The sequence below is a fragment of the Saimiri boliviensis genome, chromosome 12 (assembly GCF_048565385.1).
Source record: "Saimiri boliviensis isolate mSaiBol1 chromosome 12, mSaiBol1.pri, whole genome shotgun sequence".
NCBI classification, from domain to species: Eukaryota; Metazoa; Chordata; class Mammalia; order Primates; family Cebidae; genus Saimiri; species Saimiri boliviensis.
The window spans coordinates 87,455,973-87,474,666 of NC_133460.1; the positions used below are offsets into that span (position 1 = coordinate 87,455,973).

General features: G+C 47.9%; 1 protein-coding gene across 2 annotated transcripts in view; it reads left to right on the top strand.

Annotated features, from left to right (window-relative positions):
• Nucleotides 1–17,835, top strand: part of WBP1L (WW domain binding protein 1 like) — an 81,193-nt gene extending 63,358 nt beyond the window's left edge. For both annotated transcript variants that reach the window (XM_003922243.4, XM_003922242.4), the window contains exons 3-4: nt 11,290–11,451; nt 14,108–17,835. In XM_003922243.4, coding sequence (XP_003922292.2) covers nt 11,290–11,451; nt 14,108–14,853 — 908 coding nt within the window. In that variant the 3' untranslated portion in view covers nt 14,854–17,835. The remainder of the gene's footprint in view (nt 1–11,289; nt 11,452–14,107) is intronic.
• The last annotated feature ends 859 nt before the right edge of the window (nt 17,836–18,694 follow it).

Genomic DNA, 18,694 nt, shown 5'->3' on the forward strand with positions numbered 1-18,694 from the left:
TTCCTCTAACTGCCTCTCAACTTTGTCTAAAGTGTGAAAGTCATGGGCTTTGGGCAGATTTCCTTCCCACCTTCCTTTGGAAAGAAAAATCCTCAGCCAGGAAATCCTTTGGCAGAGTTTTCATAAGACACCTCCTTAACTATAGTTGCCTACAGGAAAGGCCCCAGGGAAAAAATGCCATTTCTACCCACCCTTTACCTCCACTAAACTGAATTTTCCTGTGTGCTGAGGCAAATTCTCATTTTTCACACACATACTTAAACACACACCCACAGTTTACACAGACACAGAAGCACACATAGATCTGAGCTCTGGCTGGCAACCTTTGCCACATGTCTTTTCAGTCCTCTGTAACCTAAACCAGTTACTAGGTCTGCACGTGACGAGATCAGAAGATCCTATTTTATAGGGGCAATAGTTGAGGTTTATTATAAGGACCTGATTGTTGTTGTTATTATCTCCATGCATTTAATGGCACCTGTACTTTAATTCGTCATTCCGTCAGTTATTCATTCAGCAAACCCTTATTCCAATGCTCTTGAACTTTGGCGGACATCAGAATTTCCTGAAGGGCTGCTGAAAACACACACTTCTGGGCCCTACTCCCAGATTTTTTGATTCAAGACTGAGACTCAAAAACCCGAGTGTGAAATTCTAACAAGTTCCTAGTGGATGCTGTGGCCTCCTCTGGGCTGGAAACTCTGGAGAGACAGAATCCTTACCTTCAGAAGGTAATCCAGTGGGGAGGAGATAAACTGTCCAGTGGAAACCCCAAAGCCACGTCTCCCACTTGTCATCCTAAGGCTCTTTCCACTTATCAAGCTGCATTTTCCAGGGAGAGATCAAAGTTGGGGATTTTTGCCCTTGAGATAATTTGGGAGAATTTCACCCAGGCACCAATTTCCCCTGGTTTGGGCTTTAGATGGGAGAGGGGTGTGTTTCTGGCCAGTGGAATTTCCCTGCAGGTGGTATGAAACAGGCTATTAGCAAATCCTGTCAGTGCTTCCCAACTTGTTTTTCATCTTTCTCTGTCTCTCTCTCTCTCTTCTTTTTTCCTTCCTTCTTCTCTTTCTTTCTTTTCCTCTTTCTTTCCTCTCTCGCCTTTCCGTCCCTCCCACCTCCCTCCCCACCCCTTCCCTCTCTTCCTTCTTCTCATCTCCCTACTCCCTCCCCTCCTTCCCTCTCTTCCCTCCCTTCCCCTCCTTTCCCCCTCTCCTCCCCTCCCCCATCTCCTTCCTCTGCCCCTCTCCTCCTTCCCTCCCTCCCTCTTTTTTTTGTGTATGAGACAAGGTTTCACTCTGTTCACCCAGGCTGGCGTGTAGTAGCATGATCTTTGCTCACTGCAGCCATAATCTCCTGGACTCAAGGAAGGGATCCTCTGAGTAGCTGGGACCGTGAGTGCGTGCCACCACACCCGGCTAATTTTTGTATTTTTTTGCAGAGAGAAGATTTCGCCATGTTGCCCAAGCTTCAATTTTTACCTGCGGTTTTTTTGTTTGTTTGTTTTCTTTTTTTTAGTTTGTCTTAAGATGCCCGTTAATAGCAAGAGCTCAGTAAATAGGAGTTGACTGAATTTCCAGTGAATTTTGCCAAGAGCAGAACCTAAAAGCAGACTTTGGACTACTCATTCCTAACCCGTCTTTCTTTTCTTTTTTTTTTTTTGAGACGGAGTTTCGCTCTCGTTACCCAGGCTGGAGTGCAATGGCGCGATCTCGGCTCACCGCAACCTCCGCCTCCTGGGTTCAAGCAATTCTCCTGCCTCAGCCTCCTGAGTAGCTGGGATTACAGGCACGCACCACCATGCCCAGCTAATTTTTTGTATTTTTAGTAGAGACGGGGTTTCACCACATTGACCAGGATGGTCTCGATCTCTCGACCTCGTGATCCACCCGCCTCGGCCTCCCAAAGTGCTGGGATTACAGGCTTGAGCCACCGTGCCCGGCTTCTTTTCTTTTTTTGAGACAGCATCTTATTCCCTCGTCTAGGCTTGGGTGCAGTGGCAGGATCTCATCTCGCAGGTTCAAACGATTCTCCCACCTCAGCCTTCCAAGTAGCTCGAATTACAGACACACTTCACCACGCCCAGCTAATTTTTGTATTTTTAGTAGAGACGGCGTTTCACCATGTTGGCCAGGCTGGTCTCCCAACTCCTGACCTTAAGTGATCTACCTGCTTCAGCCTCCCGAAGTGCTGGGATTACAGGCATGAGCCACCATACCTGGCCCTGTGTTTCTTTATGGAATATTTCTGGGAGGGTTAAAAGGGAAATTGAAAGGAAACCGTTCCCATCTGTAGTTAAGCCTATAACAACAACAACAATAAATATAATATGCTAAGAACTTACATCAGGCATGCTTCTGCAGATACTGCATGTATTAAGTCGTTTAGTCCACACAGTGACCAGAGACTAAGAGACCTTTATTCTCCCCATTTTACAGATGAGGGAAGTAAAACCAAAATGACCAAGGTCACAAAGCTAGGAAATGTTTTTTAAGCTGGACTTTGAACCAGGCCATCTGTCTCTTCTCTTCCATGTCTGGAGTCATGCTTGTAGGAAAGTTAGCCAGGCCCTCAGATGAAGTTGCGAGTCTCTGACGTCTTCATTTCCCAAATGCGGGCCTTTTCCACGTTGGCGGTGGCAGTGGCAGGAACTCCTGCTGAGAGCGAGGAAGGGCCAGGGGAGCCAGTCACTCACCATCCTGGAGGATGGGAGGAGAGCTCATTTACAGTATGCTTGGTCCTCCTTAATGGGGAATTTCCTGCCAGTTGAAGAGTGGTGTTTTCCCAAGTTTGTAGTGAACTCTGGGGCACATGACTCAGTTCCTACATTGGACTATGATTGTTTTTAAAAACATGTTTTCCATTTTGCTTAGGCGCATGATGAATGCGCCTCCACAGTGAACTCACAATTTTCAAACTTGTCGTTGAGGAATGGAGTGTCTGGGTAGGCATACGTGTGTTGGGGAAAGAAGGAGAGTCATGTTTCTGTGCTTCTCTGGTGTTTTTTTTTTTTTTTTTTTTCTTTTTTTTTTAAAGAAACAGGGTTTTGCCATGTTGGCCAGGCGGGTCTCGAACTCCTGACCTCAGGTGATCCACCCGCCTTGGCCTCCCAAAGTGCTGGGATTACAGGCGTGAGCCACCGCACCTGGCGGGTTTTCCTTTTTTAAACTTTCTTCCTTGTGCTTGCTTCAGCGTCACCTACACTAAAATTGGAATGATACTGAGATTAGTGCGGCCCTGGCCAAGGACAGCAGGGAAATTTGTGAAGCACTCCATAAAAAAAGTAAAAAATGTAGAAATGAACGTTCTTCCTTGTTTTTTTGAAATCTAGCTAAAAGATTAAATTTTTTCCTAACTCCACCAGGCATGGTGGCTCACACCTGTAATCCCAGCACTTTGGGGGGCTGAGGTGGGTGGATCACTTGAGGTCAGGAGTTTGAGACCAGCCTGGCCTACATGGTGAAACCCCATCTCTACTAAAAAGACAAAAATTAGCCAGGTGTGGTAGTGCACACCTGTAATCCCAGCTATTCAGGAGGGTGAGGCAGGAGAATCACTTGAAACTCAGAGGCAGAGGTTGCAGTGAGCTGAGATCGCATCATTGCACCCTAGCCTGGGTGACAGAGTGAGGCTCCATCTCAAAACAAAACAAAGAAAATTTTTTATTTTTTTTATTTTTATTTTTATTTTTGGTCTAACTCCACAGGCTCCACAGGGACTACTCTGAATATATTCCCCTTTTAAAGTTGATAGGAGGGTCAGGGACGGTGTCTTATGCGTGTAATCCCAGCACTCTGGGAGGCCAAGGTTGGAGGATAGCTTGAGCCCAGGAGTTTGAGACCAGCCTGGGCAACATGGTGAAACCTCATCTCTACTAAAGATACAAAAATTTTCTGGGTATGGTGGCACGTGCCTGTAGTTCCAGATGCTTGGGAGGTTCAGGTGGGAGGATCACTTGAGCCCAGGAGGTCAAGGTGGCACTGAGCCAAGATTGTGCCGTTGTACTGCAGCCTGGACGGCAGAGCAAGACTCCGTCTCCAAAATATAAAGTAGATAGGACATGACTTTGTCTAGAATAGCTCCCGAGATAATCAGATTTGTTTGGGTCAGATCAGAATGTCTTCTGCCTTACTTCCCATGAGGTGGGACCGGCTCACTAGGGGTCTTTTCTGTATCTGCACTAATACCCCAGCATCCCTGTAGATCCATTCTGCTTCCAAGTGAGTTTAACCCCAGTTTTGAGCCACAGAGATAATTCCTTTGTGGTCCTGTGTTAGATATGAAGAAATCAGAAGTCAGTTTGGAACTAATATCACACAGCGGGTAAATAGTAGGGATAGTTTTTCTACCCTTACTAGTAAGTAGAAAGAGGTAGGCTGTGGAATGTCAGTAAGCATGTGAGTTTTCTCGTGGTGTGTTACATATGACGTTAACCTTGCCGAAGATGTGTGTTCCGGGTGACTCATTTCTTTTGTTTTTTCTTTTTTCTTCTTTTTTTTTTTTTTTGTTTCTGAGACTGAGTCTTGCTCTACACTGGCATGATCTCAGCTCACTGCAACCTCTTCCTCCCAGGTTCAGGCAATTCTCCTGCCTCAGCCTCCTGAGTAGCTGGGACTATAGATGTGTGTCACCACGCCTAACTAAATTTTGTATCTTTAGTAGAAATGGGGTTTCGCCATGTTGGCCAGGCTGGTCTTGAACTCCTGAGCTCAAGAGATCCACCCACCTCAGCCTCCCAAAATGTTGGGATTACAGGTTTGAGCCACCATACTTGGCACTGTGTTGACTCATTTCTTTTCACAGTCACCTTCTGCCCTGCAGGAAAAAAAAAAAAAAAGCAGCTGGGTGTGGTGGCTCACGCCTGTAATGCCAGCACTTTGAGAAGCTGAAGTGGGTGGATCACCTGAGGTCAGAAGTTCGAGACCAGCCTGGTCTCCAATAAAAATGCAAAAATTAGCTGGGCATGATGATGCTTGCCTGCAGTCCTAGCTACTTGGGAGGCTGAGGCAGGAGAATCATTTGAACCCAGGAGGTAGAGGTTGCAGTCAGCTGAGATCACACCACTGCACTCCAGCCTGGGTGACACAGCGAGACCCTGTCTCAAAAAAAAAAAAAAAAAAAGCCCTCAGGTCAAGTGCAGCGCTCCCGCCTATAATCCCAGCGCTTTTAGAGGCTGAGGCAGACGGATCATGAGGTTAGGAATTCGAGACCAGCCTGACGAACATGGTGAAACCCTGTCTCTACTAAACATACAAAATTAGCCGGGTGTAGTGGTGCATGCCTGTAATCCCAGCTGCTTTCAAGACTAAGACAGGAGAATCGCTTGTACCCGCAGGCGGAGGTTGTAGTGAGCCGAAATTGCACCATTGCACTCCAGCCTGGGCGACAAGAGTGAAACTCCATGGAAAAAAAAAAAAGCCCCCTTTTTAAAATTATACTTCTGGTTCTGTGAATCTAGCCTTTTTCTGGATCAAGGATTCCTTTAAGAATCTGATGAACACTTTAAATTCTCTCCTGAGAAAAATCTGTAAGCACACCGCAGTAGTCAGGATAGGCTAAGTGACTCCAGAGGATCAAGCAAGTCCAAAATCCTAGTGACCTAAAACAGCAGGTTTATTTCTCACTCAGACTGTATGTCCATCAAAGGCTGGATGAGAGTTTTGTTTCCACTTAACCATCCTCTGGGACCCAGACTGATGTGAAATCACCATCTGGGATGTTGCCAATTGCCAAAACAGAAGGAAGTCTAATGACAGGTCTCATATTAGCAAGTCATATTTTGCTAAGTAATATACGTCACATCTGATCTTGATTCATTAGTTAGACTTAGTCCCAAAGCTTAACCCAGTCATAAGGGGGTCAGGAAGTTCAAGCCTACCCACATGCCTAGAAGGGGAAGAACCAGAAATATTTGTCGAACATGAGAACCAGTGTATGTGATTTTCTTTAAATTAAAACAGGGTTTTAAAAAAAAAAAAGACATTTTGGCCCGGTGTGGTGGCTCATACCTGTAATCCTAGCACTTTGGGATCCAAGGCAGGTAGATTGCTTGAAGCCAAGAGTTTGAGACCTGCCTGGGCAACAAAGTGAGATCCCCACCCACCATCTATGCAGACAATTTAAAAAACAGCCAGATGTGGCGTGCAACTATAGTCCTGCTACTAGAGAGGCTGAAGTGGGAGGATCACTTGAGCACAGGAGTTGGAGGCTGTAGTGAGTTCTGATCTCTACTGCGCTCCAGCCTGGGTGACAGAGAATACCTGTCTCAAAAAAATTTTTTAAATTTTTTTTAATTGTAGAAGCTGTGGAATAGATTATATATATTGCAGTATAAAAGAAGTTGGTTTACTTTGGCCGGGCGTGGTGGCTCATGCCTGTAATCCAAGTACTTTGGAGGCCAAGGCGGGCGAATCACCTGAGGTCGAGAGTTCAAGACCAGCCTGACCAACATGGTGAAACCCCATCTTTAAAAAAAAAAAGAAGAAGAAGTTGGTTTACCTTTAGGTAGGGAATTATTGAAAAAATGACTGGTAGGCAGGTAAAAAGCTAGTAAGAGTTAGATGCGGGTTATCTTTTTTTTAGAGATGGAGTTTCTCTGTGTTACCCATGCTGATCTCACAAGAAGCAATCCTCCCATCTCAGCCTCCCAAGTAGCTAGGATTTTAGTGTGAGCCACTGTGCCAAGCAGATGCTGATTATCTAATGGGAGAATGTACTTCTGAAATTTTAATGTTTGCCCATCTGTAGTATCTCACGCCTGTTATCCCAGCAGTTTGGGAGGCTGAGGCAGGAGGATTGCTTGAGAGCAGCCTGGGCAACCTGGTGAGACCTCATCTCTACAACAACAACAATAGCAAAATCAGCCAGGCGTGCTGGTGCATGTCTGTAGTCTCAGCCACTCAGGAGGCCAGGGCAGGAGGATCACTTGAGCCCAGGAAATTGAGGTAGCAGTGAGCTGTGTTCATACCACTGCAGTCTACCCTATAATAATAATACAGTGAGACCCTGTATCTTAAAAATAAGTTTAAAAAAATTGGCCAGGCATGTTGGCTCACTCCTATAATCCCAGCACTTTGGGAGGCCAAGGCAAGCGGATCACTTGAGCTCAGGAGTTTGAGACCAGCCTGGGCAACATGGTGAAACTCCATCTCTACTAAAAATACACACACACAAAATTAGATGGGTGTAATGGCATGCACCTGTAGTCATAGCTACTCAGAAGGCTGAGGCACAGGAATCACTTGAGCCTGAAGGTGGAGGTTGCAGTGAGCCAAGTTCCCATGCCAGTATACTCCAGCCTGAGCAGCAGAATGAGACTCTGTTTCAAAAAATAAGAAGAAATTAAAAAAAATAAAGTTATGAAGTAACACAGAAGTATAATGGATTGTAAGATTACTCTGAGGAAGTAAGAGAAGTATAGTTAATACAAAACATTGGTCCACTCAGAATCACGTAGACTTGACTCTAAAATGCACATGCAGCCACCCCAACACACCTAGGAGATGTTATCAAGCTGCGTCTGTAGCCAGCTCAGCCCCATAGCTCCTGTCCAGCCTCTCCACCCTTCTCCAAGGGTTCCTCTGCCAGTGTCTAGTCTTAAATCAGCCAGCATTCATAAATAAAGAAACAGAAGTTAAGCAGGTTTGACTAGTGAACTGGGAAAGACCAACAGGTTCTAAGTTCATTTTATGGTCTCCAGTTAGGAATGGGTTTTCCTGTCTGCTGATGGGTAACAGGAAAAAAAAAAAACCTCTGTCAGGCCGGGCGCGGTGGCTCAAACCTGTAATCCCAGCACTTTGGGAGGCCGAGGCAGGTGGATCACGAGGTCAAGAGATCGAGACCATCCTGGTCAACATGGTGAAACCCCGTCTCTACTAAAAATACAAAAAAATTAGCTGGGCATGGTGGCGCGTGCCTGTAGTCCCAGCTACTCAGGAGGCTGAGGCAGGAGAATTGCCTGAACGCAGGAGGCGGAGGTTGTGGTGAGCTAAGATCGCATCATTGCACTCCAGCCTGGGCAACAAGAGCGAAACTCCGTCTCAAAAAAAAAAAACCCTCTGTCTGTCTGTTTCCCTCTGCCTTTTCTCTTGCTGTAAGGCCTCAGCATGAAGGTTTGGTAGGACAATGGTATCTGCTGAAAGCAATGAAGTGCCATGGAATGGTATTGCCAGCCTGCTGGGGCTTGGAGGGCCATATCACCATCCTGCCGCACTTGGTGGAGGGCAGCTTTGTGTGGAGACTCAGTGTGGGCATCCTAGGGGAACAGAAAGAGCTGTCACCAGATGACACACCCTAAATGCCAGGGAGATCTTTTGGAAAATTGTGTATATACAGATAAGGGGGAGAAACATCAAGGATTTGTTCATTTTTACAAGCCTGTTTCGTGGGGGACGTAGGCATTTTTTTCTTTTTTTAAACCAGGTTAACTTGATTTAACTCACTCTGACAAGAGATGCATGTGGAAATAGTTTCAAAATTTTAAACACGAATTTATAATTACAAAGCACATGATAAAAAATACACATAGCATTTGTAGTGGAAAAAATGGAAATTTTGCAAGAATAGAGAACAAACAGTATTATCTATTCTCATTTAGTAACAGCACATCTTAAAATTATTCCTTTGATACATTTTTAATTGAGAAAAAAATATTCAAGCCAGGCGCGGTGGCTCACACCTGTAATCCCAGCACTTTGGGAGGCTGAGGTGGGCGGATCACCTGAGGTCAGGAGTTCGAGACCAACCTGACCAATATGGTGAAACCCCATCTTTAAATAAATAAATAAATAAAATAAATAAAATAAAAAAGAGAAAAAAATATTCTTCCTACTACAGAGAAGTACATGTCCATCTTAGAAAAATTAGGAAATATAGGTAAGCAAAGAACAAAGGAGCTGGTGCTATCCTGCCATCCAGAGTTACCTCATGGTTAGAGCTTCCTGCTCATCCCCCTCCTTTTTCTGTCCATACATACTTTTTTTGTTTTTTTTGAGATGGAATTTCGCTCTTGTTACCTAGGCTGGAGTGCGATGGTGCAACCTCGGCTCACCGCAACCTCCGCCACCTGGGTTCAAGCAATTCTACTGCCTCAGCCTCCCGAGTAGCTGGGACTACAGGCGTGCACCACCATGCCCAGCTAATTTTTGTATTTTTAGTAGAGACGGGGTTTCACCATGTTGGATGGTCTTGATTTCTTGACCTTGTGATCCACCCGCTTCGGCCTTCCAAAGTCCTGGCATTATAGGCGTGAGCCACCGTGCCCAGCCCATACATACTTTTTAAAAGCAAAAGTTAGGATCATATTTTATTCTGTTGTCTGCTTTTTTTCATTTAATGTCAGAAACTCTGTTCAGTCAAAAATAATATTCTTTGAGTAATTTTTAAATGATTCATACTATTTCATTGTATAGCCATATTCCCAGAGGAATTTAAAAGGCAACCCAAAAATTAATTTATTGATTAAAAAAACAAAAGCTGGCAAAAATAAAATTAGTCATAGATATTTTTTAAATTTCAATTTTTTTTTGGCCAGGCGTGCTGGCTCGCACCTGTAATCCCAGCACTTTGGGAGGCCGAGACGGGAGGATCCCTTGAGCCCAGGGGTTCAAGACCAGCTTGGGCAACATAGTGAGAAAGCCAGACATGGTAGCATGTGCTTGTAGTCCCAGCTACTCAGGAGGCAGAGGTGGGAGGATAGCTTGTGCCCAGGAAGTCGAGGCTTCGGTTGAGCTGTGATCGCACCACTGTACTCCATCCTGGGCAACAGAGCAAGACCCTGTCTCTGAAAAAAAGAAAATCAGTTTGTTTCTAGTTTTATAATTTGAAAGATAATAAAAGAAGAAAATTTAGGTTTCTTATTCTGTCATTTAAAGATGTCATTATTTTTGTTTTCCTTTCAGTTCTTTCCCCCTTGTGTGTATATGTGTATGTGTGTGTATGTTAAAAGCAAAACTGCTCATTAATTAAACAAAAATATTTAAAAGCCTTTTGTGCCATACATTTGAAAATTGGGGAGGAGGGCTTGTCTTCTATTGGGGTTTGCCGAGATTCTCTGAGTATGATCCCAGAGACAGCAGAGAGGGAAATAAAGGACTGTGGGCCTGGGCCTCCGTGCTACCACCCTTCCCCGGAGCAGGGAGAAGGAAGGGGCTGCTAATAGCCCTGAGTCTACTGCAAAGGCAGGCCAAAGGGAGGGGAAGTCTGTGGCAGTGGGAGATGGAATTATACCCAACTAGGATTATGTCAAGAGCAGAGGAAATCATTTACGCTCTCTAGGGAGGAGATGGACCTGAGGCAATTAGAATTTTTCCACCTCTAACTTTAGTGATTTTTTTTTTTTTTTTTTTTTTTGAGACAGAGTTGTTTCCTTCTTGTTGCCCAGGCTGGAGTGCAATGGTGTGATCTCAGCTCACCGCAACCTCCGCCTCCTGGGTTCAAGCAATTCTCCTGCCTCAGCCTCCCAAGTAGCTGGGATGACAGGCCTGTGCCACCATGCCCGGCTAATTTTGTATATTTAGTAGAGATGAGGTTTCTCCATGTTGGTCAGCCTGGTCTTGAACTCCTGACCTCAGGTGATCTGCCCACACCTTAGCCTCCCAATGTGCTGAGATTACAGGCATGAGCCACTGTGCACAGCCATTCTTTTTTTTTTTTTTGAGGCAGTCTCGCTCTGTTGCCCAGGCTGGAGTGCAGTGGCACAATCTTGGCTCACTGCAACCTCCCTCTGCCAGATTCAAGTGATTGTCATATCTCAGCTTCCTGAGTAGCTGCCACCACACCTGGCTGGTTTTTGTGTTTTTAGTAGACAGGGTTTCACCATATTGGCCAAGCTGGTCTTGAACTCCTGAGCTCAGGTGATCCACCAGTTTCAGCCTCCCAAAGTGCGGGGATTACAGGCACCTGCCACCACACCTGGCTGATTTTTGTATTTTTAGTAGAGATGGGATTTCACCGTGTTGGCCAGGCTGGTGTCAAACTCCTGAGCTCAGGCGATCCACCTGCCTCAGCCTCCCAAAGTGCTGGGATTACAGTCATGAGCCACTGTGCCCGGCCTGTTGTCGTCATTCTTAAATTCCTGCCTACTTCTATTTCACGTGTCTTTCACTCTGGCACAAACATTTACGAAAATTGATCACATGGCTTCAATGTAAATTTACTAGGTGAGGTCCAGCCTTGCCAGCTTTAACCACTTGGGCACCGTCCAGGGACCTCCCTGTTCTGTGAGTTGCCCCTCTGGCTGGTACTCACTGTGTGTGCGTGCCTCTCTGTCTTGCCTCGCCCAACCCCCAGGGTTCTGGCTGGTGTGGACCATCATCATCATCCTGAGCTGCTGCTGTGTCTGCCACCACCGCCGAGCCAAGCACCGCCTTCAGGCCCAGCAGCGGCAACATGAAATCAACCTGATCGCCTACCGAGAAGCCCACAATTACTCAGCGCTGCCATTTTATTTCAGTACGTATACCCAAGCCCCCATACCCACCCTCAGAAGCTCAAGTGCACAGACCCAGGGCTCAGACTGAATATTGGTAGCCAGGGCCCCTGTAGGCATAGGGGCTTTGTCCTCTCTCTGCCCCTCCACAGAGCAAGGTCTTGAAAGTACCAGAACAAGGGGGCGCTCCTTCAACACAGAGGAGCGGATGCTAGGGATGCAGTTCCCTGAAGCCACTGGGCCATTCCAAAGCTCACAGTGGCCGGGTTCTGGCTGGATCTCTGCTCCTTCATCAGATTCCTTCCTCCTTCCCTCCTTCCCTCCCTCCCTCCCTCTCTCTCTTTCTTCCTTTCTTTCTTTTTCTCCCTCCCCCTCCACTCATTCCCTTCCTTCCTTTCTTTCTTTCTTTTTTTTTTTTTTTTTTTTTTTTTTGGTTTTTTAGTTTTTTGAAATGGAGTCTCACTCTGTCCCTCAGGTTGGAGTGCATTGGTGTGATCTCAGCTCACTGCAACCTCCACCTCCTGGGTTCTAGCATTTCTCCTGACCCAGCCTCCCAAGTAGCTGGGACTTCAAGCGCATGCCACCACGCCCTGCTAATTCTTTGTATTTTTAGTAGAGATGGGGTTTCACCATGTTAGGATGATCTCGAGCTCCTGACCTCGTGATTCACCTGCCTCGGCCTCCCAAAGTTCTGTGATTACAAGCGTGAGCCACTGAGCCCTACCTGCCCCCCCCCTTCTTCCCTCCCTTCCTTCCTTTCCCTCCCTACCTCCCCCCACCTTTAATGGCAGATAGTCAGATAATATAACAATAATTAACATTCAGTGAGCACTTACTATGTGCCAGGTACTGTGCTAAGCACCTAGTCCTTCTAGATGTAGAATTGAAACAGTTGTGGACCTCAGGCTCGGTGGCTCACAACTGTAATCTCAGCACTTCAGGAGGCCAAAGTGGGCGGATCATTTGAGGTCAGGAGTCAGTATATAATGTGAGTGAGTTGAGATTTGGGGTTCAGTAGCCTGAATTCCTCCCATTTTGCTTATTTCTATGTCGTATGCCTGAGCAGAGGCTGCCATGAAAGGGGCAGGTGGAGGGGTGGCATTAGGACTTCTGAGCGCCAAGAAACAGTGACGGTCTGAAGAGCACCTTCCGGATTTCCCTGGGGCTCCTTACATGTGACCTCTCAAATGGTCAGTGGAGGCCTGGCTGTGCTGCTTTCCCAAAGCCGGTCTGCAGTATTCTACAAAAAAGCTTTCACAATTGTTTTATTTTATTTTTATTTTTGAGATGGAGTTTCACTCTGTTGCCCAGGCTGGAGTGCAGTGGCATGATCTCCACTCATTGCAACCTTTGCCTCTCAGATTCAAGCGATTCTCCCACCTCAACCTCCCAAGTAGCTGGGATTATAGGCGCCCACCACCATGCCTGTCTAATTTTTTGTATTATTAGTACAGACAGTGTTCAGTATGCTGTCCAGGCTGCTCTTGAACTCCTGACCTCATGATCCACCCGCCTGGGCCACCCAAACTGCTGGAATTAAAGGCATGTAATCTATTTTTTTTTTTTTTTAAGACAGAATCTCACTCTGTCACCCAGGCTGGACTGCAGTGGCATGATCTTGGCTCATTGCAACCTCCTCCTCCTGGGTTCAAGTGATTCTTGTGCCTGAGCCGTTGGGACTACAAGCGTGTGCCACCACACCCTGCTAATTTTTTATTTTTATCAAAGATGGGGTTTTACCATGGTGGTCAGGCTGGTCTTGAACTCCTGAGCTCAGGTGATCTGCCCGCCTTGGCCTCCCAAAGTGCTAGGATTACAACTCCTGGGTTCAAGTGATGCTCCTGCCTCAGCCTCCCAAGTAGCTGGGATTACAGGTGCCCTCCATAACACCTGGCTAATTTTTTTTTTTTTTGGTTACTTTAAGTAGAGACAGGGTTTCACCACGTTGGCAAGGCTGATTTCGAACTCCTGACCTCAGGTGATCCACCCACCTCAGCCTCCCAAGGTGCTGGAGTTACAGGCATGAGCTACCACACCCAGCCTCCTAGCTGTTTTTAATAAGCCTTGGACGACAGAGGCCCCTCACCCTTCATTGATCACCCATCTGCTCCTGATCTGAGTCAGGGTGAAACTTGGTTTGTGTTTCCAGACCACCGCCAGCCACACTGGAGACAACAGAGGTTTCTAAACCCCGCAGCAAAAGAGCCTCTACATAGTGCATTCGGAAGGTTAGGAGGAAGACAAGTAGATAGGAAGTCTTAGGTTAGGGTCCCTGGCCCTGAGGCCACTGGGATTTAGATGAAGGACATAGTCTTAGCCAGAAATGTAAGACTCCTGTGCATGTGGAAAGAGGTCCACTCCAGGCAGAAGTGATTTTGGCTAGCTACCACATTTGCCTGACTCTGCCTTAACTCCCAGCAGGCATGAAGTCCTTGCCTAGGAAGCAGCTTTAGGGGCTCTCAGATTTCAAGAAGCTAGGTTAGGCCAGTCCCAAACTGTCCCTCTCTCTGCAGGATTGCTCACAGCTGTTTGTCCTCTGCCCACCACCAAGAGCTGCAGCCATCGCTTGGTGGGTGCTCTGGGGCGGGAAGAGACACTGCAGGTATTGAGTGGGAGCTTTGCAGTCCGCCCTAGAACAGTGACCATGCAGTAATTTCTCCTTCCTGCCTCCCCTTTTAGGGTTTTTGCCAAACTATTTACTACCTCCTTATGAGGAAGTGGTGAACCGACCTCCAACTCCTCCCCCACCATACAGTGCCTTCCAGCTACAGCAGCAGCAGCTGCTGCCTCCACAGTGTGGCCCTGCAGGTGGCAGTCCTCCGGGCGGCGCGGATCCCACCAGGGGATCCCAAGGGGCACAGAGCAGCCCCTTGTCTGGGCCCAGCAGAAGCAGCACAAGACCCCCCAGCATCGCTGACCCTGAGCCCTCTGACCTACCAGTTGACCGAGTAGCCACCAAAGCCCCAGGGATGGAGCCCAGTGGCTCTGTGGCTGGCCCGGGGGAGCTGGACCCAGGGGCCTTCCTGGACAAGGATGCAGAGTGTAGGGAGGAGCTGCTGAAAGATGACAGCTCTGAACCTGGCAGCGTACCACCCGACAGCAAAGAGAAGACGCCCGGGAGACATCGCCGCTTCACGGGTGACTCGGGCATTGAAGTGTGTGTGTGCAACCGGGGCCACCATGACGATGACCTCAAAGAGTTCAACACCCTCATCGACGATGCTCTGGATGGGCCCCTGGACTTCTGCGACAGCTGCCACGTGCGGCCCCCTGGTGACGAGGAGGAAGGCCTCTGCCAGCCTTCTGAGGAGCAGGATCGAGAGCCTGGGCACCCGCACCTGCCACGGCTGCCCGCGTGCCTGCTTCTGAATACCATCAACGAGCAGGACTCTCCCAACTCCCAGAGCAGCAGCTCCCCCAGCTAGAGCAGGCCCTGCCAGCACCCAGGAACTTGGCAAAGCAACCAGGGTAGGGGAGAACCACGAGAGAAGCATTAAATGACTTTCAGAGACTTTCAGAGTACAGCCACCTGGTTCCTTTTTTTTTGTTTTCCTTCTCTCCTGCATTTCCTCTATCACCAGGTACAGTTCGAGGTGTGGATGCCTCTCCCCCAACAAGGGCACAGTGTTGCAGAGGGCTGAGTTGGTTCTGGGACTCATTCCGCATCTCCCAACTCCATCCCCTTTCTTTAAAGTCAAATCTCACCTACCTACCTGAGTCAGAGATGGGAAGAGAAATGTGTTTTAAAAGCCCCCGAGGAAGGAGGCTGGGACTGTGCCCTGACATGATTCTTGGTGATGGATTAGGTTTGTGCTCTGATTGTAGTTTAAGAGAACATCACTGTGTCTCAGTGCAGGAGAGGTAGCCCATCTTGGCCCTGGATGAAGAAGGAAGCCCACAGAGGCCCAGGGCTTGTCACTGTGGCTGCAGCGGCTGCCGAGCCAGCATTGAACAAATCCTGTGGACGGATGAGAGCTGCCAGGCCATTGTATGATAGGTTGGTAGGGGGCTGGTCGATCTGCCAAATTCCAGGTGACAAGATTGATGCACCCCATGTGTCCTTGAGGGGCGTCCTCTCCTGGGATCTGGCTGGCTGCAGGCTGGTTCTGGTGTGAAAGATTATACTGCCTTTTCTTCCTTTTTTCTTTTGTTTTGTTTTGTTTTCTCCTCTTAAAAACAAACAACAAAAGACAGCTGAAAATAAGAACGTCATCGGTGGGCAGGCAAAATTCCCTTCTGGAAAATGACGTTTGTGGCTCTTTCCCAAGTTGGCCTTCAGAGAGCCTGGCTGCTGTTGAGCCAGAAGGAGGTGTCTGGCGTGAAGGCTCTCGGAGCTGCTGTGAGCAGGAGGCCCTAGCCGCAGCCCTGGATAGAGTGCTGCTCTCTGCCTCTCTGCCCTTTGGTCTGTGTCCGCAGGTGACCCGTGGCAGCCTGCGTCCCAAACACGCACTCTGCGACCCTTCGTGTCTCACTGTCCCATATGAGGAAACAGCAGATTGAGGAAGCGATGACCCCTGAGAAAGGGCCTCCGTGGCCTGGCTCTCACACAGTATTTTGTCTTTGATTCTGAATACATATTTTTGTGGGGTTTGTGTGTGTGTGTGTGTGTGTGTGTGGTGGTTGTTTGTTTTGAACTGACCACTTGGAAGAAATACCTTGGTTATCTGTGGTTTTCACGCTTTGTCCCTGCCTCTGTCCTCACCCCTTTTGAGTCGGGTGACTCATTTTTCTTTGTGGAGACTCGGCAGCCCAGGCAGGAGGTAAAAGCGGCCATCCGGAAGGCCCTGAGGACCCCTGTGCCTGTTGCTGGGCTTTAGGTCACCCGCTGAGCTGTGATAGGAAGATCTGATCGGAGGCAGCCAACAGCCAAAACGAACATTCCCTGCCCAGCCCTGTGCATATGAAGTGTCTGTTTTTTCCCCCAACTTTTGAACGATGATGATATTCAGACGAACCATTGATGTTATGGAAGAAGGAAAGAAAAAAAATATATGTACATGTATTTTTTTTTTGGACATATATATATGTCCAAAAACAGACAAATCCAAGGCTGTGAGGTAAACGAGTGTCTGCATTTGGATTCCACAAAACCAAAATCCATGTTGAACAAAGTCAAGTCTGTACACAGTGACTTTCTGGGTGAGCTGTGTGTGTCTGTCTGTCGTGTGTGAGCCTCGAGCCGTGTTTTTCCTGTGAAGATACTTTGAGTGGCAGCCGTTCTCCCCATGTGAACCACACGCCTGGAGCGCGGATGGTCCTCTCAAGGTAATCGATCTTCCCCATTTACTGTTTACTGAACAAATGTCTGACTGTGTACTCGGGTATATTCCGCAGCATTGTTGACTGCAGTCCCCTGTGTTTGCCAGAGATACTGTGCTCAAAGTAGAGGTTTTACTCTACGCATCACTGCGATTTGCACATTGCTCCGTGGACACTCAGAGGCCTGCATTCTGTTCCCTGTAAATGGAAGTGTGCTCTGAGCCTGACTGCCTCCCTCGGCTGCTGCTGGTCCTCGGTACCAGCCCCTGGGGGTGTCCATAACCACTTGGGACAGAAGAAGGTGGAATTTCAAACAGAAGCTTGATTGGGTGTTCAAGGACAGGCTTGGACTAGCTGTGGCCCAGACGTCAGCCCTGCCCAGAATTGCCAGGAGGAGACTTTGTGGGCACTGGAGGAACCGCAGGGCCTGCCTCCCTCTGCTGAGCCCAGCGGGCGCAAGTGAGCTGGCTTGTGGCCAGAGATGGCTGGAGTGTGTCACGGCCCTCAGATGCCTTTCCTTCCACCTTTTTTTTTTTTTTTTTTTTTTTTTTTTTTTTTAAGAATCCCAAATAACTCACTGAAGTGTCTCAAAGGCAAACAAGTTTTACCAAAAGGAATCCTTTCTCAGTTAATAGATCAAATGGCTGAGTTCTGACCCTCTCAAGTTCCTTTCCCCAGTGAGAGTGGGGAACTGGTCGAAGGTTAACCGTGGGATTCACTGCAGCATCCTACCCTAAAGGCTCGAGAAGTTGGAAATGCCACCTGCGGAGCCGGGCTTGGTTCTCGAGTTGCAGTCTGGCCCCCGCTACAGGCTGCCCTGCTCAGAGAGAGATTTAACTGGGAGCTGAAGGAATCGTTTGGGGGCCAGGGAGATGTGGCTGAGGCTGGTTTTCCAGGTGAATGAGACGGGGTTGGTGGAGGGTTTGGTGCTACAGCCAGTCGGAAGATTTGCAAATGCGAACACATTCCTGTGTGAGGCACGTTACCCTTTGTCAGTTATTGTGAATATGTGTATTTTAAGCAATAAGATTCAGCTGGTCAGACTTTTCTGGGCAGTCTCGGTGACGCATTTCCTGTGCTGTGATTGTTCTGAAGACAGAGTGGCTCTAACCACTGTGAGAAGCCCAAATAAAAATTGATCCCCAAAACGCTGCTGCTCTTGGTTCCCTTTTCTTCTTTCTCCCTCTTCAGGGAATTGCACCTCAAGATCCCAAACCACAAGCACTTTTCTCCACATAGAGACTGAGAGGTTGGCACACAGCCGCTGAGGATAAGGCCCTGGGCCAAAGAGAAACCACCCACAGGGCCAAGGGCAGCTGGGCGGTGATGCTGGGTCCACACTCGGGCCTGAGGAGTCCTCCCCACTCTCTGTCAGGGTGTGTTCCTGATGTTTGGGATACTTTGGAAAGTCCCACAAACAGCCTAAATCAGACCCCCAAAAAGCAGAAACAACTTTTGTCAGATTCCCCATTGCTAAAACATGGCTTTTTTTTAAGACTCAGGCTGGAGTGCAGTAGCGTGATCTTGGCTCATTGCAGCCTACCTCCCAGGTTCAAGTAATTCTCCTGCCTCAGCCTTCTGAGTAGCTGGGATTACAGGCACTTACCACCATGCCTGGCTAATTTTTGTATTTCTGGTAGAGACGGGGTTTCACAATGTTGGCCACGCTGGTCTTTTTTTTTTTTTTTTAAATAAGACAGGGTTTTACCATGTTGGCCAGGCTGGTCTTGAACTCCTAACCTCAGGTGATCCACCTGCCTCAGCCTCCCAAAGTGCTGAGATTACAGGTGTGAACCACTACGCATGGCCGGCTAGGCTGATCTTAATCTCCTGAACTCAGATGATCCGCCCACCTTGGCCTCCCAAAGTGCTGGGATTATAGGCCAGCCACCCTGGCCTGGGGTTATAGGAGTGAGCTGTTGTGCCCAGCCTTTTTTTTTTTTTTAATTATAGAGACAGGCTGGGCAAGGTAGCTCATGCCTATAATCCTAGCACTTTGGGATGCCA